Source organism: Labeo rohita, chromosome 23 (genome assembly GCF_022985175.1).
Source record: "Labeo rohita strain BAU-BD-2019 chromosome 23, IGBB_LRoh.1.0, whole genome shotgun sequence".
Taxonomy (NCBI): domain Eukaryota; kingdom Metazoa; phylum Chordata; class Actinopteri; order Cypriniformes; family Cyprinidae; genus Labeo; species Labeo rohita.
The window spans coordinates 26,164,549-26,191,075 of NC_066891.1; the positions used below are offsets into that span (position 1 = coordinate 26,164,549).

The window sequence follows — 26,527 nt, forward strand, 5'->3', positions numbered from 1 at the left end:
AACGTTTGTTTTGTAATATTCATCGTATAGAGCTAAAACTCAAATTTGAGGTGCGTGTTTGCTGTCTTCACCTTTGGGGGCCACATCTGGGTTATTGAGTGCGACTTGGATGACGGCCTGCGCCTCCATGTTCTTGGTCTTCAGGTTTTCGATTGTTTCTCTAAGGTCCAGTAATTCAGTATCCTATAGAGAAAAAACACAGATGTATTTAGTCTGTGCTCATCCATTTAAGGCATAAACATTGAAACAGCATTCCCCAAAGCGCAGCTACTGACGGTTGTCCAAACAAATGTAGGTTATCTTCTGCTTTCCACAGTGATTTACTGCCTGCACTTGACCAATGACATTTATGGCAGACGAAGCCACAGGGATGTCTTATAAAAGCTCCTCCAGCTGTGCATCACTGGTACCTCAACATCATTTGCTTTCTCTGAATCGCTGAAACTATCTGTAGGGTCACAGCCACCGAAATGAATCAGTGAATCCGGGTCACTGCCTCGCAGCCTCTTTCACAGAGGGCAATTAGCATGAAAGTCAACGTTTCACTTCTAAACCCTCCTACATGTACGTTATTCAGCCAAAGGCAAGTCATGAACTTGAAAATGTGGAGTATGGCACAGATAACACAGTGACCCTTTGGGAGCAAATGAAAAGCCTGCAACACCCAAGACTCATTCAGTCAGATTTTGACCCAAATTTGCTGTTTTGCTCTCTGTTACTCTGAGAGGTTACACATATTGATCTAAACATGGGATTATGGGTGGTAAAAAGACAGTTGAGGTCCTAGTCATACACATGGTCTGATCTAAAATAATTAGAAATACCAAAATTGATTTGTTTTTTGTTTTTAAACTATGATACTACACTCAAAGAGTTGGTGTAGAATTCATGTTTAAACAGTTTTTACTCAGAAATTTTCAAAAATATTTGTCAAGTAAAAGAATTGTAAAGTAAGATGAAATTAAACATGACATTTGTAGAAAGTAGAAAGACAGGAAAACATACTCCAATACTCTTTTGTGTTATTTAGAACTTCAAAAAGGTTTGGTTTTGGTGCTCTAGTGTGTTTGTATGAATTCAAAAGCAGAGAAACTATACAAGGAAACTATACAACTATATCAAGGATCCACTTCATCATGATATGAAATGCTAATGCTCTAACTGTTACCGATAAGATGAAAATGGTGGAAATTTGGCCCATGAATGGTGGAACTGAGATGATTACAGAAGTATTTGCTTGTCTTTAGGATGAATATCGTACCTTCTGCTCAGCACTGAAAGAGAGGGTCTGGAGTCGAGATGTCATGAGGGCCAGACTCTGCTCAAACGCTGCCACCAGGTTTGCCTGGAGAAAAAAAAAAGATGTGTCAATTTAATTGCATTACATGTGACCATCATATAATTTAAATAATATTTTTGTTTCTAATTGAAGCCTCTTATGCTCAATAAGGCTGCATTTATTTGATCAAAGCAAAACCGTAATCTTGTGAAATATTATTGCAATTTAAAATAACAGTTTTCTATATGAGAATATGTGAGTCTGGACCACAAAATCTTAAGTAGCACGGGTATATTTGTAGCAATAGCCAAAAATACATTGCATGGGTCCAAATGATCGATTTTTCTTTATGCCAAAAATCATTAGGATATTAAGTAAATATCTTGTTCCATGAAGATATTTCGTCAATTTCCTACCGTAAATATATCAAAACTTGATTTTTGATTAGTAATATGCATTGCTAAGAGCTTTGTTTAGACCACAATAAAGGCTATACAATAATCAATGGATGTATGGTCAGCTTATTATTTATTTGTGTGGTGCTATAACTCTAATGCTCCATGATGTTTTAAAATAACGTACCATCTGCACTACACCTAAACCTACCCGATGGTATGAACAAAAGCGCATATGATGTAAAAACGCAATCGCAAGTACGCCATTTTAGCTTGTTTTGCGATCTCTCATCTTTTAGCTCTTTCAACGCATTCATGATTTTCACAGTATTCGTACCCAAGGATTCCACATCGTAAGTCTAATTCTGTGCTGCCTGAGCTACCGAGCAAGCTTCTTACGTCCAGTGTTCTGACAATTTGTGCTACCCTGTCATGTGCACCTATCCCAACCCTAAACATACCCTTACAGTATTAAAAATAAAGTGTTGGTAGCATAATCTGATTATTTGTCAGAACACCGAAAAGCAAACCCTCTGGAGCTGTAATTATAACTGTACGAAAATGATTACAAGTGCTTGGTGTTTTACGGCCTCTAGTGTTCATTTCTGCTGGACACTGCAGTAATATGTACATATTGGTACGTATTTTGCGTCTTGCGAAAAAGTTCCCACAGGTATGTTTTCGTCATTAGACCAGATTGTTTTTTCAGGACTTTTTCATTAATTGACTGAATAGAATATCTTTTGAACAGAAGTGTACATACAAAATAGTATGTGTGTTCATATGTGACAGTATACACTTACATTAGCAGACAGCTGTGAGGTCAGATTGGCCACCTTCTCCTGTGAAGACTCCAACTCTCTTCTAAGCTTACGGATTTGCTGTGAAGAAACACATTGCTTTTAACCAACACACAATTCAATGCATAAAGCTGCATCAAATTTAAAGGAATAGTTTACCTGAAAATGAGAAATCTGTCATCATTACTCTACCTCATTTTTTTCTTAACATGTATGACAAAACATCACAGTAAAGATTTCATAAAAGTACTCCATAATCCATGTGACACTACCTTTGAATTACTTTAAAGTCATATGATAGGTTTACATGAGAAGGTCATTAATTATCTGAAAATGTACTCCAATAAAGCTCTCACATCTCATTTGCACAGTTCATATGGACTACTTTTATATTGTCATTTTTGAGCTTGCCTTTGACTTTCACTGTAATGACAGAAAGCAGGAAAAAGCTGCTGAACGTCTGCTTTTGTGTTTCATGGAAGACAGCAAGTCATACAGGATTGTCGTTACAGGACATTCATAGTCAGGAATAAATGATGGCCATTTTCATTTTTGGTAAACTATTCCTCTAAATGATCCCATTATTTACTTTGACATAAATCTCTAAATTGTTTTTCCTAAATTACAGTATCACAGTCAGGCTGAACTGCTGATGCTCCAGGAATTGAAGCTCACTGCAGCTGCTGGAAAACTGTGACAGATGATATTTAGCACTCCCAAAAGCAACTGTGTCTGTTTATATTATCTCTATTTGGAACAGGCTGATAAACTCTATATACATGCAACTGAACACAACAGAAAGACAAATGGTGAGTATATTCACATAATATGATGCACGGAAGAACAGAATGACACACACAGTGAGTAAAATCAGACTTCTTTAAGCCTTCAGGCATGGAATGCAAAACTTCACCAAGTATATTTTTTCCAGAGTTTCTCAAAGCAACTTGGTAAGACAATTTTGCATCCATAGATTAAGTAAACAGACTCACGAAATAGCAAAAGCCTATTCCCACCAGGATATAAAACAACAGCACCACAACTGAGAAAATTTCACAGAGTACAGACTATTTAAAATACAGAGTATTTTAAATAGTGACAATTACTTAGAATTTTTTTTTTATTCTTTATTATTTAGTGTTTTATCCCATCTGATGTGAATAGGCCTTCACATTACAGTTATGAAACACAGAACATAGAGGAAATTATAAATACCAACATGTGGCAAGTGGTTAGCTACTGATTTCCTTAAGCCCAGAGATGGTTGATCATGATTGAATGAAACATCACTTGACAAAAACACCACAGAGGAATCTCATAAAAGCCTTCTGAATGGCTAATGACAGTGTAAGTCTTTGAATCAGTATTGTGTTAGTTTGTTAGCTCCTGAAATTAGCTGATTTCAGCTTATGATTTCTAAGAACATGTACGTCAAAAACAGGTTATTAATATGACTGTCATTAATTTCTAAATGACAGAGAGGGAAATTCAGAAAGAGAGACAGACACTCACCTCGCCTTGCATTCTCTCCTCCGCCTGAGAGAAGCACGGAAGAAAAAGAACGACAGATAGACAGTAAGATACTAAAGAAATGGAAGTCGTAGTGATGAAAAAAAAACCAGAAACACAAATGAAAAAGATCGAAGACAGGGCTGCACGATTTAGTCAAATTATTTTGAATATAATACAGATTTAGATGCTTAAATTTAGATATCAAAGCTTAAAAAAAAAAAAAAATGCATTCACACTTGTCCTCTTTAAAACCAAATTGAAATCGCTTTCAGCTTACCTAAAATTTGGTTTAAAAAAAGCACACGTTTACCTGAAGTTCAAAGTAAATTGAATTAGTGTTTATTTTAAAATAGATTTGATTTTAAATCAATTAATTGTGCAGCCCTAGACAGGAATGACATTAAATGTGTTTTTAATAAAGCATTGCTAAATTGTTTCACTACTTATATGCCATGTGGGTTAAACAGCTGCTTATAATAAGTAGTATTACTTATGCGTGAATCAGTGAATGAAATATTATAACGCTATGACTTTTTTATGTTGTTTATACTGACATGAATCTGTTTTTTGTACAAAAACAGGTCTGTCCTTTCTCCAACCTATAGCTCACATCAGCACCCAGTCATGTGCAGTAGTTCAAGTAACAGCTCCATTTTCAGTAAGGAAAGCAGAGAAAGCTTCTTCTAGTCTCCCTGCTGCGAGGGTCCAATAAATCAGCAGGAGCAGACGGGCAGTTCCAGCTAAGTCTAGCGCCGTATAACACGTGTGTGGAGCTCTGGAGGGAAGAAAAGTGCTGAGATACTTACCGAAGAGTAGCTGGAGGAGGCATTAGACACCAGTGAGAGCACTGAGCCATGAACTGCAGGTGGAAAGAGAGAGACAGAGAGAGAAAAAAAACACGTGTGAGTTTAAAAGCAGTAGCCAAATCCTACATTGCAGCAAATTATGATTATTTATTGTACATATCCTTAAGGTGGCAATGGTACTATTTTGTCCCTTATGGGATTCGAACTTGCAACCACATGTCATAACCCACTGTCTCACCGTCATCGCCGGCGTCTCTGTCTCTGAAGGAGCCGGATCGGATCATGCTCTTGGGCCGCTCGGCGAGCGATAGGGTGCTGCCCAGCGGAGAGGCCTGATACAGCTCAAAACTGGCCTCGTGAGTGGGGATGCTGTTGGATCTGGTCATTCTTGGTGTTCCTGAGGTGGGGCTGGGTGCCACTGCACATAACAGACAGCAGAGGGAGCCAGAGGTTACACATGATATAAAGCACAGCACATTAGATAAAGGTGCCCAGCATATTGCCTGATATTAAGTATGTTCCTAAAGGAAATCACGTGTACTACGAAACCCCTAAAGCGAATAAATATGAGATGGAGAGAAAAAAATATTTATATATTTCAATACTTTCTCTCGCAATTATATATCGTTGGATAATTATACTGTATTTCATGTTGGCGCCGACAGCCTTGCAGTTAGTGAGCCGACATATAGTACAACTGTGCTTGCGGCGACCCGAGTTCGAATCCGTCTCGAGCTCCTTTGCCGATTACCCAATACTTTCCTGACTGCTCTCTACTGTCCTATGAAATAAAAAATTACATTTAAAAAAAAGAAAAGAAAAAATGCTGTATTTCATGTGCTGTAATGTAACAGGCTAACCATCAGGGTTGCCAGGTTTTCACAACAAAACTAGCCCAATTGCATTTTGAGGTGGGTTTCCAGGGGTAAAATACATGCTTTTCGACTTTTCGAGTTCCTCCAGTAAAATTCACATTCCAGGGGCTAAATATCACATTACTGGGGACACTTCAACCCGCAGACATGAAAAACAACCCGCAGCAACAGTGTTAAAGTAGCCCAATTTTGCGGGAAAACTACGGACTTGGCAACACTGCTAACCATGTCCTTTTAGTGGTGCCGCTGAAAGCGTTATCCATTTTCCATGCCTTTTCGAATAGGGATTCACTATTCGGGCACATCATTTTTTAAAATGAATTTTATTTTACTCAGAAATATATTAAAATTTATGGAACTTAAATGCATTCTACATGTCGTTTACTGCTATCTAATATATATTAAGGATAAGTATTTTCCAAAAAGGAAATATTTATAATTCAAGTATTTTTTATTATTATTTATTTACTTATTTATTTTTTAATAAATTCCTTCATAATGTATTGTTATACATCCAATAATTATGTTTCACTCAAATATATATTACAATTTCTAGAAGTAAAATGTGTTCTAAATGTTGATTAATTCCGTTTATAAAATATAAATTTTTCACTATTTTTCTGTGTGTGATGTATGCAGACGTTTATATATATATATATATATATGAATACAATTATTCTGAATTTTTCCATAAGCATAAGTACCCGTTAATTCTGCTTTAGTCATGATTATGAAAATGAACGGAGTTCTAAAAGTTTGTAAGTATATATATATATATATATATGTATATATATATATATATATATTTTACTTTGTAAAAGTATATAAAAGTACAAAAAACTTTTTTTTTATAATATATTTACAAGTATTTTATCATTATTATTATTTTGTATAAACAAAGAGTCATTAATTCTGTTTGACTCAGAAATATATTTAAAAAACATCTTTAAAATATACATTCTTTAGCATATTTTTGGTTAAAAAATTTTTTAAAAAGAAACCATATTTCTACAGCAAACTGACAACTATATTTTCACAGAAATTAATAATACTTTATGCATCCTAACAATGTTCCAGAACTGCTCAATCATCAGACTTGTGACTCTGAAGTGTTCAGTCACTTACTGATGCTCGTCAGTGGTGTTTTTCCTGTCAGTATGGGTGAAGGGAACTGCGGCGGACTGCTGGTCTCAGTCAGGCTCACTATGGTGTGCGAGTGACGTCTCTCTTTGCTGTCCTCCTCAGCCTGCGAGGAGATGTGCTGACTGATGGGACATGAGAGTGTGATGTTAGTTCATGGATTTACTACACCAGATCAAACCATTTGCCCCATTAAGAGGAGCACTATCATGAAGCAGCAAAGGTGAAGTGAAATGATAAGTACCTTAAGCCTTTCTTTGGAAGAGTATTTCTGTCCCTTTGTGAGCTGAAAGAAAAAAAGAGAGAGAAATAAGAAAGTGAGAAATAGAGCATTATTCAAATGACAAGACACTTACGCATGGAAATGAAGAGATCAGACTCTAAAAATAGTCCACAGTAATTTGTAAAGCAAAATGAGCAATTAGTAGTTCAGTCAGAGGGATTATTAGCAGAGATATAATCACAGTGTTAACATAATAGGCAATTGTTCTGCTTTGATTTTTGGCTGGATGTGAATCGAGTGCAAATGTGCTGTAATGTGGCTCTCTGGAAAATCAAGAAGCACTTTATGCTAAATATTAAAATTCAGTGTGTAAGGTAAGAATGAGTTTGATAATCACTGAGGGGAAGGGTTGCCAGGTTTTCACAACAAAAGCCTCCCAATTGCTACTCAAAACTAGCCCAAAAAACTAGCCTACTGCCTGACATATAAACAGAGATCTTTTTTTTTTTTTTTTTTTTACCTGTTATAATACGTAAAATCAATTAATTAAAATTAATTAAAAACTATTTTTGGTAAATTGTTTTTCACAATTTATTGTTGTAAAAATCAGTTTCTGAAATATAGTTCAAATTATGATTAAATGTTTTTATTTTAATCATTTGCTATTAACTGCCCAATTGCTACTCCAAACTAGCCCAAAAAAGCTAGCGTTTCAAGGGGGTTCCCCCCAGTAAAAATTGCATTCTTGGGTTAAAATACATGTTCTGGCTAGGTTCACCTGGTAAAATTCGCATTCTAGTGGCTAAATATCACATATTGGGGTCGGTTCAACCTGCGGACGCAACTCGTGACAACATTGTTAAAGTAGACCAATTCCACTGAAAAAAAACGTGGACTTGCCAACACTGCTGAGGGGAGGTTATTACTCTGAGATTATTATGCTGAGGGCATAAAACGGCATAGATTTACATTTAAAAGTGCAGTATGTAATACTGACAGCCAGTGGTTGAAATGTGTACAGCAGCCAAAATTCAAAACATTGGAGAGAATTGTTTCTCCTTAGACTCAACATTCATGCGGGTTGCCAGATTGAGGACACGCAAACAGGAATAAGCGCAATTGACCCTTCGCAGGGAGTTTGATTAACAGGCGATCTGACCAATCATGATGCCGAATCTGCCATTTTTGTTTGACAAACAAACCAGACAGACGAGTAGATTAACGTTGTTAGACTTGAACATGAAAAATTGTGCTGACGTCTTTCTGCGGTTGAAACAAAACACCTTCTGATGTTCATTCATGTTTATTTTGTGCTATAACCAGTAAAGAAGTTCAGAACAGTGTTGCCAAGTCCACGGTTTTCCCGTGGAATTGGGCTACGTTAACACTGTTGCCGTGGATGTTTTCCATCCTGTGAGTTGAAGCGACCCTGATAATGTTATATTTAGCCCCTGGAACGCATTCTGTACCAGGGGTAGCTATTGGGCGGGTTTTGTTTGGAAAACCTGGCAACCCTGGATGAGATCGGTTCACGTGTCCCAGTTCTTTTGCTGGCTTCCATGGCTGCAGCACGCTGCATTTTTCACAAACTGGCAACCTGGGGTGTCGAAACAGTATTGGTTAAACCGTTAATGGGCGGAGTACAGTATAAAACAAAAACATTCTGACGCGGATTGCACATTTCAAAGCAGAATAACTGGTTGTAGCTTTGTTTTTTGGAGAAACATGTATGTGAAGTTAGCATGTTTGCTAAATATCTGCAAATATATTATAGTATCTTATTCTTTAATACAGTCCAAATATTACAACCACATGCTAACAACCACTCAGAACACTAGCAACCACACAGCAATGTCTTAACTGCTTCAAACATATAACAGTGGTCGAGCAACACATACAAACCTACTGACAACTACTTAGAACATCCAGCAACCTTATTTCAGTGTGCTAACAACCAATGAGAGACCCTGTGATTGAGACTTGAGACTGTGACTGTGAATACATCAAACTCTTATAGACGCAACTCTGTTCAACAGATATAGTCGAGTCTTTAATAACTTCTGAAGTGAAGAAATGAATGAAGAGAGCTATACATCAGAGCTGTGATTGAGGGAGATGAGCTGCTAAATTGAAACATTATTACAGTCAATATGAATTAAGCAAATGAGAGATTTCCTGGCTCGTGACCCTTATTAGCCCTTCAGCTCTGTGGCAGCCTACACTGCAGCCCAACTGAAATAACGAGCAAGATTAAGGCCGTGAGCTATTGTCCGGTTTTAATCTTACTAAGTGTTAACAAAATTTGTTGGTGGTTTTTTATAAAGGAAGGCACATAAAAACAGAGAGGCCGTATGTGGCAGAGAACTGCATGAACCTTGTGGTGAAAATAACCTTGGTATAACAGGAAGAGTGAGCTGCTTTTAGATGTTTCCACTGGCACACCCAGTGATGAGCTGCTGCTTTGAACAGGCCACAGAATATATTAGTTTTGGTCATTTACAGGGGAGGGCTGCTGTTTTAGGCTAGACACAGGAAATGACCTCAGTTACTGATCTTTTCTTTTTTTTTTTTTTTTTTTTTTTTTTGGTGATATAGATGAATGAATAAAACATATTTGTTTTGTTTTTTGACTCAATATCTTGAAATATAATTAATATAATATAATAATACATTTAATTCTATAACAAATATTTATATTAATTGTTAAATAATACATTTTAATTGTTATTATATTATTATATTAATTTATATTATTGTATTATACTCATATTAATTGATTAATTATTAATTAAATTGCATTATAACATGTTTTATCGTAAGTCACAGTTCCTAGATTTTTATTTCCCCTCTAAAACAAAGTAATATAATATAATATAGTATAATATATACATTATATAACATAATATAATATAATAAGAAATATATATTATAATTATTATAATATTATATATATAAAATGTGTGCTTATGAAAACTATTTATTATATTAATTGTAATATAGTATTAATATAATGAAATGATGGATTCATAATAGTCATAATGTTTGTTTCTAATGTTCTATGAACTAAATAAAGGAAACAAAAAAGCAAGATGAATGCTAAGAAAAATATATATGGATTATATTTTAAAAAAAAAATGATGTTAGTTTTTAAGGACAGACTGTAATACTTTTTTATAAAACTTTGTCATATTTAAATTAAGATATTTTCCTAATTTTTAAATGGAAATGTAATTAATTCCTAGTTTCTGGATTTTTATTTTCCCCTCTAAAATAAATTAATATATTATATTATATTATATTATATTATATTTTTGTTCCTTTTAATCCTTTTAATTTGTTACATTTTAATTACAACACTGAGCGGAACATGAGCCATTCAAATTTTTGGTCCATTTTCCTCCAAATCTGAAATGTGTGTGTATGCAAATATATGGTGTTTAGGGGTAGACTAGCACAGCTCATGTTATCAGATTAAGTGAACACAAATAGGAGGTGTAATATTGACCGGAGAGACCTCACCTGTCTGTCGTGAGCGTGAGTGAGACTCTACTTCCGGTTGACCAGCCACCATCTGTCCCTCTGTCCTCATGTCTGGGCCTGGGCTCCGTCATGCTGCCCCCTGCTGGAGACACGCTCATCTGCAGAGACAAGGACTCCATGCTACGGTGCAGCCCAGAGAGGCGGGGGTAGAGCGAGGGAGAACCGCTAGCACTGCCCCCTCGGCCCACGGTTGCACTGGAGAAACACTCCGAGGAGTTAACGTTGAGGATGGGAGCAGGACTGGGCGTCAGACAGCTTGTGCTGCTAATTCCTGACAGATCTTGTAATTTGGAGAAGGGCGGCACTTTGGGAGGAAGCTGCTCTTCCACGTCGACTATCCCACAGTCAAGGCTGTTGGAACTGACCTTGTCCAGATGAGCAGGTTTGGGCAGAGATCTGGCACTGGAGGGCCTGTGAGTGCCATCATATGGAGAAAATTAGACACGCAAAAAACACTCAGGCATAGAAATGTCAGTTAGTAATGAAAATAATTGTCAGATAAATACTCATAAATATGGCCAAAAGCGAAGCGAACACTTGCATCATGTTTTCGCTCTAGATTACTCATGGGATGTTTCTTGTGTCACTCGCATGAATAACATTACTGTAGAATTTTATTGTGTAATTATCATGTAATTTCAACCTGCATGAAAGACACAATTGAGTCATATTTCGCACAATTTCATCACCAAATTCATTTCATTCGCGTTGCCAGGCACAAATCTGCATTGACTTTGTACGTAATCTACTTGCATGAATAATTAAATTCACTTTTGGTGTGTGCACATGAAATTTGTTTTTGATGCAGCAATCGTTTTAGACAAATTCACGTAATTTGCATCGCCCTGCGCAAATTCGCATCTATTTGCATCAGTGACTTTGTATGTAAACTCCTCACACAAATAATTAAATTCACATTTGGTGTGTGCACATTAAATTTGTTTTTGGTGCAGTAATTGTGTCGACAAATTCACATCCTTCACTTCGCCCTGCACGAATTTGTGTCTATTTGTGTCTTTGCATTGAATTTGTATGTAATCTACTTGTGCAAATAATTAAATTCAGTTTTTGTGTGTGCACATCAAATTCGTTTTTGGTGCAGCAATTGCATGTAATTCGCGTCACCTGGTGTGAATCCATGTCTATTTGCGTCTTTGCGATGACTTTGTATGTAATCTACTTGCGCAAATAATTATATCGGCTTTTGGTTTGTGCACATTAAATTCATTTTTGGTGCAGCAATCACATCATCTAATTCACGTAATTAAAAAAAATTTGTGTCGCCCGAAGCGAATTCATGTCTATTTGTGTCTTTGCATTCACTTTGTATGTAATCTACTCAGCAGAATAATTACATTAGCTTTTGGTGCATGCACATTAAATGTTTTTGGTATAGCAATCACGTCGCCTAGCTCAAATTTGTGTCTATTCATGTCTTTGCATTGCCTTTGTATGCAATATACTCGTGCGAATAATTCAATTCGCTTTTGGTGTGTGCACATTAAATTCATTTTTGGTCCAGTAATTGTGTCGCCAAATGCGTCATTTGTGTCGCCTGGTACAAATTTGCATCTATTTGTGTCTTTGCACTGACTTTGTAGTTTGGAAATATCTAACTAGATAACTAACTTTTTGTGTTAGGAAGTCCAAGACTTGACCAAAAATGTCACATAGTTTCAAAAATCTACAAATTATATATCCACACATTACACCAAAATTAAAAACCATGGTAAGAACCTCATTCCAGGATACTGAATAAATATTTTGGTATAAATGAAACTGAGTGTCATTTAGCAAGATTTCTAGTCAATATTAAGTCATTTTTCAATCAGAAGTGAGGTTTAATAAACAGCTATGTGGAGGAGCTTTATCTTACCTCTGAGAGTTGGGAGAGGGCAGCTCTGAATATTTCCCCAAGCTGGATGGCTGCCGAAGCCCCAGTAGTTTGGAAGGAGGCTCCAGCGCACTCTGTGTTGGTGTCAATGTGCCGTTCTTCAGTGGGCCGCTTCCGCCGCACTCTGAATCGGACGCCACTGCTTTGGCTTTGGCCTTCTCCTTCTCACGGTCTGTCTGGTTAACAGGACCGCACCCTCCCGTACTGGCCCGATGGGAGCTCTTCACACTGCCTGGTTCCTTTAATCGGGAAGGGGCGGGGACTGTTTTTAGGCCCTGCAGACCAGCGTCCATGTTGCTGCTGACGGGACGAACACCTGGCCGCCCTCCTGTCAGACTTAAGGTGCTGGACTTAGCAGGTCTCGGGAGACTACGATACTGGATGTTGTTGCGTGCGTTTGGAGCCATAAAACCTTGATCACAGTTTGATACATCAAGACTGGTCTTTCGTCCTCCACCTACTCCACCTGCAGAGGGTTTCACTGGGATACCAGAGGTTTTAGGAGTTTTGTTCACAATCGCAGAGTCTCCAGAGACGGTGTTTCCACTAGTTGTTAGCACAGTTGCAGTGCCGGTAGTTGGAACGTTTTTCTTGTAACCAAAGGAATTTACTGTGCCAGCAGAGGGACGGACAAGTCCGGAGGGGGGTTTTCGGTGCTCACCACGATCTTTTCCAGCATCCGAACTGGAGCGCTGTAAGCCTGATGATTTCACTGCCATTTTGGCTTTATCCACCACTCGCTGATCGTTCTTTGGAACTGCAGAGACAAAAATAATCACAATCAGACATGAGCAACCGTGAGTATTTTTACTTTGTTATGGTACACCACTATTTTTTTCAGGTATCTTCACTTCAGCATATTTTTATTTTGATAAACTTTTACTTACTCCACTACATTTGTTACAAACATGTTGTTCATTGTTATTTTAAACTGGAGAAATCGCCATCTCTGTGATACGATAACGGTATCCGATTTGTCAGTTGATTCTATTTAATGTACCAGTTCTCATTCTTGAACTAGACTGAGTGGACTGTAGCTTATTCAAATGTAGCTTATTCAAATGATCTGGTCAGAGTGAGTCTCCAGTTGTGAGTCTCCAGTAAACAACTCACTGAATTACATGATCTGGTCAGAGTGAGTCTCCCGTAAACAACTCAATGATTTACATGATCCGGTCAGAGCAAGTAAATTACTCACTGATTCACATTATCCGGTCGGACCGAGTCTCTAGTAAATAACTCAATGATTCACATGATCCAGTCAGAGCGAGTTTCCAGTAAACAACTCACTGATTCACATGATCTGGTCAGAGCATGAAGTGTCAGTAATCCAAACTGATATTTTAACTATATATTTTTGTTTATTTTAATTAGTTATATAATTTAGATTATATTACTTAATTATATTTTATATTTGTAATCAAGAAGAATCATTACATACATCAGACTAAGATAGAAGAGCATTTGGGTCCTGAAGGTTGTTTGTCACATTCCTAAACATACAGTACACAATTTCAAATGTGATCCCACTAAAAACATAGGAGGTTAGAAGAAGAAAACAAACATTCGCTACATAAAATCTTTTCCAGATATGAATAATACCTCAAATCACGTGCCTAGTTGAGGAGAGGTGTACGTCATATCTCAGAACACCTTAGTAACCACACAGCAACCAATGACAGGGCACCAAAAACATCATATCAACCACTCAGAACACCCCAGCCTTGTGCTGATGAGTGTTGCACCACTCGCATTTTCTTCAGATAATTAATCTAGTTCACTAAATTAATTTTTTTGTCTCTGAGGGGATTGTGTAGGGTTTCTTAGGAAAGACAGATTAATGCAACCTCTAACCACACCCTGCTTTAAGTAAGCTTTTACACTCCATTTAACACTGCAGTGTATATGCAACACACAAACAAACACAAGCACACACACTAACAGATGCACAAGTCCTCTTCATTAGAATAATGCAGTATATGGACACAATCCATCATGAGATAAAATACTTTGCTGCTTATGCTGCTGACTTCAATTCACTCAGCCGTAACATAACAGCCTGCTAGAATATTTAAGATGTTAACTTCAAATGAGGACCCTTGAAGTCAAAGAGCTATTTAAGAAACAAAGGGAGTGGGTATGGCACAACTGTTACAGTACTGACACATGAAATGGGTGAACTTGCAAAGCCCACCCTGATGGCCATCTGGATCCTCTCAGAGATATTTATAAATACGCGGCAAAAATGAGGCCAGAACGCTAGCTCAATCGTGACTCGATCTCCGGGCGATTGGGAAAACACACATACAGAAGAGATTGTGCAAACTTGTAAATTGGCTTTACTATAACAACGTCATCCACGGTATGCGAAAACACATTGCTGGAGTAATTTAAGCATTTAAACGGCTCAATTAGCATAACAAATAAAAATAGTGCAATAGTGAAATACAGTGTGTATTTCATCTGTCACAAGGCGCTGTAATTCACACCGCTGCCACCCAGGATGAAGGCCAACACAAGTAAATACAGCTGACATCAACTTGAGATGGAGATTAGATGTGAAAAGAAATATGTTAAGTTGGAATAATGTAGACCATTAGCAGACGATGACTGGATTAAATGCTAGCATGATCGTATCAAAGGATACAAGGGGGAAGACAAATTTTTTACATGTTTGTTTAGACTGGAGGGAAACAGTAAGAGTGAGTCAGAAACAGAAAGAGAGAGTAGATGGAAACTGGAAAAATTGGACGGGGAGGAAAAAGTGGCTAAACGAAAGAGTAGCGATCGAACTGACACAGATACAGCTGTGAGAAGAGGAGTGGAGATAGATGTCATTTGTCTCCCTGACACTACATCACTATAACGGAAGGCTTGTACAACAAAATATATACTCTGTGTTAAACACAGTCTTACACAAGAATGTGTTTTAGGATAACAGCGTGTCAGTGCAGTGTGACGTAATAAAGATCCATTTCTCTGACACTAAGGATTTTACTGTTAGTACCCATGTTTGGTGATGCAAATATCACTATAATTACTGTTCATACTTAAGGACCTCTGACAGTCATTTACGAGTGTAAGAACCACATTCTACAACCAGACTGACTCATTAGTGTTGCCAGATCTTGCTAGAAAAAACAACAACAAAAAACATCAAATAAGAACAAGGCCATAATAAACTAAACACTTTACCTTGGAAATAAGCCAAAATATCATGACCTGCACCTGCATACTTTAATAACTCCATAAACTGGATTGGTTTATGAGTTGAACCCAAACAACAACCCAAAGCCACTTAATAAGCATTGCTTATAATAAGTGGACATGGCAACCCTTCAAAGCCTTTCAAACTAGCAAAACACAGTGGCTCTGTCTATAATGGTTTAGTTAAAATCACTGAACATAACGAGTCTTTGGTCACTGTAATATTACTTTGATCAAAAACTGTAAAAAAAAAAAAAAATGATGCCTGAAATTGCTTCATTCAGCTACCCTTTTCAGCAGATTAGTAGGTGGTAATTGTTATCTTTGTGTGTTATGAGTGAGTCACTCAACTGATTCAGTTTGGTATGAGTGAGTCACTCACTGACTCAATGTGTTATGAGTGAATCACTTAACTGATTCAGTGTGGTATGAGTGAGACACTTAACTGATTCAGTGTGGTATGAGTGAGACACTTAACTGATTCAGTGTGGTATGAGTGAGACACTTAACTGATTCAGTGTGGTATGAGTAAGACACTTAACTGATTCAGTGAGGTATGAGTGATTCACTTAACTAATTCAATGTGGTATGAGCAAGTCACTCAACTGATTAGGTGTGGTATGAGTGAGTCACTCATCTGATTCAGGGTGTTATGAGTGAATGACTCAACTGATTCAGTGTGGTATGAGTGAGTCACTCAACTGATTCAGTATGGTATAAGTGAGTCACTCATCTGATTCAGAATGTTATTAGTCACTCAACTGATTCAGGGTGTTATGAGTGAATCACTCAACTGATTCAGTGTGGTATGAGTGGATCACTAAACTGATTCAATGTGGTATGAGTGAGTTACTCACCTGATTCAGGGTGTTATGAGTCACTCAACTGATTCAGTGTGGTATAAGTGAGTCACTCATCGGATTCAGGGTGTTATGAGTCACTCAACTGATTCAGGGTGTTATTAGTGAGTCACTCAACTGATTCAGGGTGTTATTAGTGAGTCACTCAACTGATTCAGGGTGTTATGAGTCACTCAACTGATTCAGGGTGTTATTAGTGAGTCACTCAACTGATTCAGGGTGTTATGAGTGAGTCATTAAAGTGATTCAGTGTGGTATGAGTGAGTCACTCATCTGATTCAGGGTGTTATGAGTCACTCAACTGATTCAGTGTGGTATAAGTGACTCAACTGATTCAGTGTGGTAGAAGTGACTCAACTGATTCAGTGTGGTATGAGGGAGTCACTCATTTGATTCAGGGTGTTATGAGTCACTCAACTGAATCAGGGTGTTATTAGTGAGTCACTCAACTGATTCAGGGTGTTATTAGTGAGTCACTCAACTGATTCAGGGTGTTATGAGTCACTCAACTGATTCAGGGTGTTATTAGTGAGTCACTCAACTGATTCAGGGTGTTATGAGTGAGTCACTCAACTGATTCAGGGTGTTATGAGTGAGTCACTCAACTGATTCAGTGTGGTATGAGTGAATCACTAAAGTGATTCAGTGTGGTATGAGTGAATCACTAAAGTGATTCAGTGTGGTATAAGTGAGTCACTAAACTGATTCAGTGTGGTACTCAACAAAAACAGTTCAGTAACACTTTAATTGTCTTCTTAATTGTACCGTCGTCAATTATTTTCATACAATCATTATTCTCCCATCTCCTCTATCATCTCCTCTCAAGATTAACTCACATGGTTAACTTAATGATTTACATGCTTCTTTTTATTCAGTCAATCAGCAGACCTTCATTCATAAAGTTCACAAAGAAGAATCTAAACAGGAAATCTTCAACAGGTCTAAAAAGCAAGAGACATTTGAAAATGAGTCAGCACACTGAAGTGATTCATTCACTTAAATTATTCATTCTAAAACACTGATTCGCACTTAAATACAGGGCCCTTTCACCGCAACCCAGAAAATCCATGAGATCAGCTCGTGCTGCAGCTATGGGATTGATCAGTCAGAGAGAATTATCGTCACTCTGTCTGAGGAAGGAGAACCCATAAATAAGATTGATCGGTTCATTTCTCTCTCAGTTTATGAGAGGCTGTATTTCATATACATCTCGCATGACAGGGATTGAGGTTCCCAATTATATTACTATATTTTCAAATATGGAATATTTGAGATCCCATTCCAGTGGATGACAAATCAAAGACAACACTGAATAAAACCTGGAACTAATTCTCTCTGTTACAATAAAAGGGTATAATCATGTTTCCAGTGCCATCTCATGCGTTCAGTATGTCCAATCAAAGTGTCTGTCCACAGGGAGAGGCAGATAGTGCTGACACAAGTGTTTGACTTGCCGGTCGGTAACGTCTACACACTCGCCGAAAGACTAATGACTGCCTCTGTGCTCCACTGTCTCTGGGACAAACCACTCCACTCAAGCGTTCAGCCAGTTTTCGCAGCTCTGCTTGCATCTGGTTTGGCTGACAATGACTTAGGGACCTGCATGTGCAATTTTTTATTCTGTGCATTTACTCTTATGGAAGCATAATGGAACTGCAATGTTTCTATCTCACAATTGCGAGTTTCAACAAATGTGATAAACAAGAATTACTTATGAGCTAGTTCTTTTAACAAATAACTCAAAAAAGACTCACAAATCAGTCTCAAACTCTTGACGTATCGTTTTAAATGTGGTCGCTGCAAGTAAACTCTTCCACTCGTAACAGAGCAGGACAGAGCAGAAATTGGAACCAAAATAATGTTTTACAGCATTTAAGACAACACTTCACTCTGGAATAACAGGAAAGGATATTGTTCCTGTTTGTTTTCTATTGTGTTCTGCAAACCGTTGATGTGCTTCCTCAAATAGATAATGGAATAATGATGTTAAAAGCAGACTGCATTAACACACAAAATAAAATAAAATAAAATAAAATAAAATAAAATAAAATAAAATAAAATAAAATAAAATAAAATAAAATAAAATAAAAATTTGTGTCTTTATGATATTAGTGTATCATGGTTTACACAAAATAAAATAAAATATTTGTGTCTTTATGATATTAAGGTATCATGGTTTCCACAAAATAAAATACAACTAAACAAAATTATATAAAATAAAATATTTGTGTCTTTACAATATTACTGTATCATGGTTTACACAAAATAAAATAAAATAAAATAGTTGTGTCTTTATGATATTACTGTATCATGGCTTACACAAATTAAAATAAAATAAAATACAATAAAATATTTGTGTCTTATGATATTAAGGTATCACAGTTTACACAAAATAAAATAAAATAAAATATTTGTCTTTATAATATTACTGTATCGTGGTTTACACAAAATAAAATAAAAAAATAAATAATAATAATAATAAAAATAAAATAAAATAAAATAAAATAATAAAAATAAAAAATAAAATATTTTTGTTTTTATGATATTACTGTATCATGGTTTACACAAAATTAAAAAATAATATAATTAAATTAAATGTAAAAATGTGTGTCTTTATGACATTACTATATCATGGTTTACACAAAATAAAATAAAATAAAATAAAATAAAATAAAATAAAATATTTGTGTCTTTATAATATCACTGTATCATGGTTTACACAAAATAAAATAAAATAAAATAAAATAAAAAATTTGTGTCTTATAATATTACTGTATCATGGTTTACACAAAATTAAAAAATAATATAATTAAATTAAATGTAAAAATGTGTGTCTTTATGACATTACTATATCATGGTTTACACAAAATAAAATAAAATAAAATAAAATAAAATAAAATAAAATAAAATAAAATATTTGTGTCTTTATAATATCACTGTATCATGGTTTACACAAAATAAAATAAAATAAAATAAAATAAAATAAAATAAAATAAAATAAAATAAAAAGTTTGTGTCTTATAATATTACTGTATCATGGTTTACACACAATACCAAAAAAAACCCAAAATAAAATCTAATATAAAAATAAAATAAAATAAAATAAAATAAAATAAATTAAAATAAAATAAAATATTTGTGTCTTTATAATATTACTGTATCACGGTTTACACACAATAAAATAAAACAAAATAAAATCTAATATAAAAATAAAATAAAATAAAATATTTGTGTCTTTATAATATTACTGTATCACGCTTTCCACAAAAATATGAACAAGCACAACTGTTTTCAACATTGTTAATAAAAAGAAATATTTCTTGAGCAGCAAATCAGCATATCTGAATGATTTCTGAAGGATCATGTGACATTGAAGACTGGAGTAATGATGCTGAAAATTCAGCTTTGCATCACAAAAATATAACAGCTATTCCATTAAAATATTGCTTCAAGACAGGACAAGCTTTGCTTTCAATAACTTTCCATTCTGTGGTTCTCCTAGAAAACTGATTTCTTGTAATAGCTGACATGACAGCTTCACTGAAACTGTAATTTGGACAGAAAACATCTAAAGTGTGTTTTCTGAATAAAGCGTCTCGGGTTGCGCAGTTCACTGGGTGCAATTGCTTAAATTTCATCAATCTGTCATTCATCCTCTTCTGCGCGTTCGAAAGCTCGACCGCATTGGCCACCGCATGAATGGCAGACATATGCACAAGTGTTGACGTTCTGGCTACATGTCAACACACACTGACTGAATGAAAGACTAAACATGGCTGCCTTTCATTAAAGTGACATCATGACGTGTTGACGTATTTTAGGATACATGGGTTTATTTTCCAACACGTACAGTACGGCATCCAGATGGTCTCTTTTAGGTCCAGCTGCATAAATGATGTGCTCCCTGCTACGCCTCCTGCTTTGTTGGAAATGACAAACGGACCCCCACAAGGTGGCATTAAATGTACAAGAAAGGAATCGACTGGTTTCTTGGAGCTCTTTTGAATCGTGAAGCTCTACGGTTGTGAACTGTGAAGGCGACTGGGTCTAAAAACATCGGATGGGGTGATGCATTCACAGGAAGAGGAATAGCGGGTTGTGTTGGGTGATTTAGGGTTTTTAAGAGCTGTTATCTTACCCAACCTCCCCCCAACTGCCACCCGGTGGAAGGACAACAGCTGGGGAGATCTGGTGCCAATCCTCCACTCAGCACAGGGCGTCTTTCTCTTGCAGCTATTCTACCCATGCCAGCGGCAGAATCGGGCTTTGTTGGAGCTCGGCATTGGATCTAATGACTCAGCACTAACTGCCATCAGCTGAGTTTGCCATTGAGACAGAGGACGGCATTCAAAGATGAAGCCGATTAGAAGAGTGGCTTTGTTTCTAGATGAGGTCAAAGCCATTGATACTGGACTCTGTAATCACTTCACGGTTTGTTGACTCAAAGGTCACCTAATACTCGCGGACGATAGCATTAAAATACAATAGAAAAGAAAAATCGCTCACTTTAATGCCTTAATTGTTTTGCCTAGACTACAATGAGGTAAACATGGAGAGCAAATTGAGACTGAAGAACAGTTTCTCTGAAGAAAAAGACACTTTCATAAGAGATTTCAACAATTACACAGATCGTGCTATAAATCAAAGATCAAAATTGAAAGATCTCAATGTGAACTCAAGCATTTTTTCATTACCTTACAGATATTACAGTTTTTGCTGATGGAACGAAAATTATTTGTACTGTTATTGCTGATACACTGATGAATTATTTTAAATATTAACATTTTTATCCACTATATTGTCTAAATAAATTAGAAATAAAACACTGACAGCTACAATCAGTTAACATTTAGCTAAATTACAATTGTTTTGTAAAATTTGAAATAAAAAATAGGTTTGAAACTAAATGTAAAACATGAAATATCTGATTAAATAAATGCATAATATTTGTAAAAATTATTTTTAATAATTATATAATAGCTAAAAAAAGGCCAAAAGCTAAATGTAAAACAAGATATCTGCTAATGATAATAATAATAATAATAACAAATAATTAAATATTTATAATTAATATTTATATATTAGCTAGGAAATATTTAGTTAAATATATATATATAACGTTTTTAAAAATTATATAAATTGAATAAAATAAAATAAAATAAAATAAGTTCCAGTCTATCTAAATTTTGGCTAGTAAATATTTACCTAAGTATATAGTTATATTTTTAACTACATATTAAAAAAAAAAATTAAAGAAATAAAATAATAAAAAAAAAAGCAGAGTTAATTCAGGATAATTGGGCCATTTTCCCCCAGTCACCTCAATGAATAAAAATAATAAAATAAAATAAAATAAAATAAAATAAAATAAAATAAAATAAAATAAAATAATTGTATTCCAATCTACCTAAACTTTGGCTAGTAAATATTTAGCTAAATTTATAGTTGTATTTTTAACTAAATATAAAAAAGGGGTTAATTCAGGATATTTGGGCCATTTTTTCCCAGTCATCTCAAAGGCCAAAAAATAAATAAATACATGACTGAAAATAAAATAAAATAAAATAAAATAAATAAAACAAAATAAATTTAATTCAAATCTACCTAAATATTGGCGAGTAAATATTTACCTAAATATATAGTTATATTTTTAACTAAATATTAAAACAGAAAAAAAAAGACAAATTACAAAACAATTAAAAAATGAATAAATAAATTAAAAAGCAGGGTTAATTCAGGATAATTGGGCCATTTTTCCCAGGCATCTTAACGGCCAAATACATTAATTAATTAAATAATTAATAAAAATTATAAAATTATAAAATAAAATAAAATAAAATAAAATAAAATAAAATAAAATAAAGTAACAGTTACAATCGACCTAAATTTTGGCTAGTAAATATTTACCTAAATATATAGTTATATTTCTAGCTAAAAAAATAAAAAATAAATAAAAATTACAAAATGATATAATAAAATAAAATGTAGGGTAAATTTAGGTTATATTTTAAATATAATACATATAACCTATTTGTAGGCTATGGGTTACAACAATAATGTTGTAAATAACGTTCAGCTTCTTCACTTCATAAGAGCTCAATATATCATCAGGTGGCATGGGCATTCATTTTGTGTTGCCTGATATGCTTTTTTGACTCTCCAAGTGATGGTAGCTGTTAACCTGCATTATAAGAATCACCATAAACCACAGTTTCAGCTAAAAATCTTCTCTCTACTGTTCTAGTCGAGTCTAAGGGTGATTAAACTAGCCCAAATTTTCATTTCTGTGTGAAAAATAATTGAGAGCTCCATTAAAAGATATGAAAGAGCAGCCTCTGAACAACAGGAGTTTCCTATGGGACAGAACATTTAAGTAATGCTTATACATTAGATAATTTATGTCTGTGGTGGCAGGATTTGGAAGCTGGAATGTCAGGAATCATGGGAGAAAAATAACACGTGTTGCATGTTTTAGGGTCAGATGTATGTGTGTGGCATCACTAACCTCCTGGCACTTTGAGCATGCTCTGTGAGGTGTGCGTGATGGGGGAGGTCACGCCTACGGGAGGGTTACGGCTCTTCTTCAGTCCGCTGGGCGGATGACCAAGCGTCTGTGGTTTTCTCAGCTCACCCTTGACTCCCGTGTCATCCTGCGATCTGCTTTTTTTCCATTTACTGGATGACTCTGCCTTAAGGCTGCCCGTGTCATATCCTCCCTCGTTCCGGCATTGTGCCTTCCCCTCCTCGCTGTACCAGGAAAGGCCACTTTCAACCAGCGAGCGCTTCTCAGCATCAGTGCGCAGCTGTGGGTGCAAATTAAAATAAACAGTCAGTGACTATTTCAGTTTAAAATCTTAAAAAAGAGGGGAAAAAACCCTAAGACACCTAGGTTAGGGGCTTTTCTTTTTCTGTGTAAACGTGCTTGAAGGAACGAGTTTGACTGTTGTCTTTTGCAGTGACTCACATACAAAACAGCATTCTAAAAAAAACAGACCACAGTCTGACTTTTTTCACTATTGCAAGTTTATATCGTACAATTCTAACTTTTATTCTCGCAATTCTGATTATAAATTGCGAGTTATAAAGTCTTTTTTTTTCTAAGGGGTGAAAAAGACTAATATGTTCTCAGAAAGTGAGTTTCGACTTAATAACTTGCAATTCCGTGTTATGAAGTCAGAATTACGAGATATCATTTTCTCAGAATTGCAAGTTTATTTCTCTCAATTTTGACTTCAAGTCTCAGAAATGCAAATTTACATCTCACAATGTTGACTTTATATGTCGTAATTGCAAGTTTACATCTCACATATGCAAGGAAAAAAGTCAGGATTGTTTAAAAACTTGTAATTACCTTTATTTATTTATTTTTTTTTTAAAATAAAGTAATTGTAAGAAAAAGTTTAACTTAAACATTTTATCTCACAATTCTGACTTTTTGTCTTGTAGTTCTCAAAAATAAGTAGAAATTGTCAGATATAAACCTTAGATATCTAAACTTTTTCTTGCAATTATGAGTTTACAGCTTGTAATTCTGTTTTTTATTTTTTTTATTCCACCTTAGATTAAAAAAATAAATAAATAAATAAATTTTAAATTCTTATCTCCTAATTGTTTTTTTTTATTCCACCTTGGAGTAAATAAATAAATAAATCAAAACAGAAATTTAATTTCAACTTTTTGTCTCCCAATTCTGCCTTTTTTCTTGCAATTGCAAGTTTATATCTTGCAATTTTGACTTTTTCCTCACAATTTATAAATTGCAAGTTATAAAGTCCTTTTATGAGGGGGAAAAAGACTGATATGTTCTCAGAGTTGCCAGTTTAGACTTAACTCACAATTGCGTGCTATAAAGTCAAAACTTCCAATTCTGATTTTATAAATTGCAATTGAGTTTATAGCTCAATTCTGTGAAAAAAAAAGTCAGGACTGTAAGACTGTAAGAACTTGCAATTGCAAGAAATTGTGAGATAAAAACTCGCAAATACCTTTTTTTATTTTTTAAAAGTACTTTTATTTTACTTCACAATATATCTCCCAATTCTGACTTTGCTTGTTGCAATTGCAAGTTTATATCTCACAATTCCTTTTCTTACCAGAATTCTGAGATTATTTCTCACAATTCAAACTTTTCCCCAGAATTACGGGACATAAACTTAGGATTGCAAGAATAAAAAAAAACTTGCAAGAAAAAAACAAGATAAAATCTATTTAAATTTGTTGCATGCTGTGTCTGAAATGGGCTTCCATAAAGACCAGCAGGTGATGAGAATACCTCTCTGGTCAATGGAGAAATAAGCTACTGTTTTATTATGTTGACACAAGCCACCAAACATGGAAGTTTTGTGGTCGCATTCCAACACGAGCAGTGGAGATGAACAGAAGTAACACACGCTGAGATAAATCAGCACACCACAGAACATCAGAGCAGTGTTTCTTCTTCAAAAGAACAATCTGTTTAGTTTCGGCTCTATCTGTCACTGGTTTAAATAAAAGACACAAAACTAACTTTTTCACTTAACGAGACATGAACTGATGGACTGGAGTGGTGTGGATTACTGGTGGATTACTGAGATGTTTTTAGACTTTTTGGACTCTTATTCTGACGGTACCCATTCACTGCATTGAGTGTAGGTAAATTATCAGCAAACTTTCATTTTTTGGGTGAACTATTCCTTTATACTCCTTTATATAATATTGTTCCATATCAGTTAACATTTAACATTCCTGTGTGATAAAATAAATTCAACTGAACAAGACTTTGTGAAACTGATTTGGTGACAGTAACAGGAGTGAGTCTGACCATGTTGCCAGGTTCAGTGAACCATGTCCAGCTTAAGGAGACGCTCTGTGGAGGGGCATACCTGCTTTATTAAATGTAAATAACCCTTTGTGAAAGGTTGATGTCATTTGAGGAATGTCTGCTCACTTACTGGGAATTATGGAATACGGCAGGCTCACATATTTGACCAATTAAACCTGTCTGAACTTTGATGTTTGTGTAACTGTGATGTTGACATGTCATTTCCTTCTTCTGGCAAAGACAGCCGCGTGGGTCAGATCAAGAAAGAAGCCGGGGATTGTTCCCTCCTCCTTCTTCATACCTTGACGAGTACAATAAAGTCAGCTGAGGAGGAGGAGGGGAGGCTGGTATGTGAGTCTGCGGGGGGTTTGAAAGAACACTGTGATCTGTTTGATGGAGAAGATATCGAAAGGGACCAGCAGAGCTTGTGTGGTGATTCCGTAACCTCATGAAGCTGATTAGTGAACCTGTGGTGCTGCTGGAGAGGTCAATTAAGGTTCAGAATGGGATGACAGGGACACAGTCCTCATGATTTACACCGCTAATCTGGCTGTATTCTCCAAAGCAGCAGACTGCTAGTGTTACCCACAATGCACTGAGAATGCTCAAATTCTTAAACTTTACTGAAAAAAAAATATTGTGAGTGTAAGTGAGGGGTCTGATTTCTGTTATCAGTTCTTCAGCTCAAGATAACCTCACATTTCAATAATGCATTTTCCATATTTTTGTTTACTGGAAATACACTTCCATTTAAAAGTTTTAAAATTAATACTTTCATTCAGCACAGATGCATTACAATGATCAAAGTAACAAAATTCTATTTCGAATAAATCCCTCTTTTTAACTTTCTGTTCATCAAAGAATCTTAAAAAATCTTGGCTTCTATAAAAATATGAAGTAGCACAACTGTGTCAACATTGAGAATAATATTAAATGTTTCTTGAGCAGCAAATCAGCAAATTAGAATGATTTCTGAAGGATTATGTGATACTGAATACTGGAGTAATTTTATTCACATAATTTTTTTTATTTTAAATTGTAATAATGTTCCACAATATTACTGCTTTTTACGGAAGCCCATTTCTACCACATAAGAAAATAATCGAAATGTTGACATACTTAAGTCATAATTATGAAATAAAACATTAAAATTAAGTTAAAATCATGAATTTAAAAGTCATAATTACAAGATAAAA

General features: G+C 35.3%; 1 protein-coding gene across 4 annotated transcripts in view; it reads right to left on the reverse strand.

The window, feature by feature from the left end:
* nav1a (neuron navigator 1a) overlaps positions 1-26,527 on the reverse strand; it is a 161,669-nt gene that overhangs the window by 13,653 nt on the left and 121,489 nt on the right. For 3 of the 4 annotated variants that reach the window (XM_051095862.1, XM_051095860.1, XM_051095861.1), the window contains exons 8-18: positions 23,037-23,334; positions 12,447-13,221; positions 10,550-10,981; positions 7,052-7,093; positions 6,793-6,932; positions 5,031-5,210; positions 4,793-4,845; positions 3,987-4,010; positions 2,478-2,555; positions 1,262-1,345; positions 72-183 (exon numbers count right to left, since the gene is read on the reverse strand). In XM_051095862.1, the coding sequence (XP_050951819.1) occupies positions 72-183; positions 1,262-1,345; positions 2,478-2,555; positions 3,987-4,010; positions 4,793-4,845; positions 5,031-5,210; positions 6,793-6,932; positions 7,052-7,093; positions 10,550-10,981; positions 12,447-13,221; positions 23,037-23,334 (2,218 nt within the window). The remainder of the gene's footprint in view (positions 1-71; positions 184-1,261; positions 1,346-2,477; positions 2,556-3,986; positions 4,011-4,792; positions 4,846-5,030; positions 5,211-6,792; positions 6,933-7,051; positions 7,094-10,549; positions 10,982-12,446; positions 13,222-23,036; positions 23,335-26,527) is intronic. The other variant, XM_051095863.1, reaches the window with a different exon arrangement.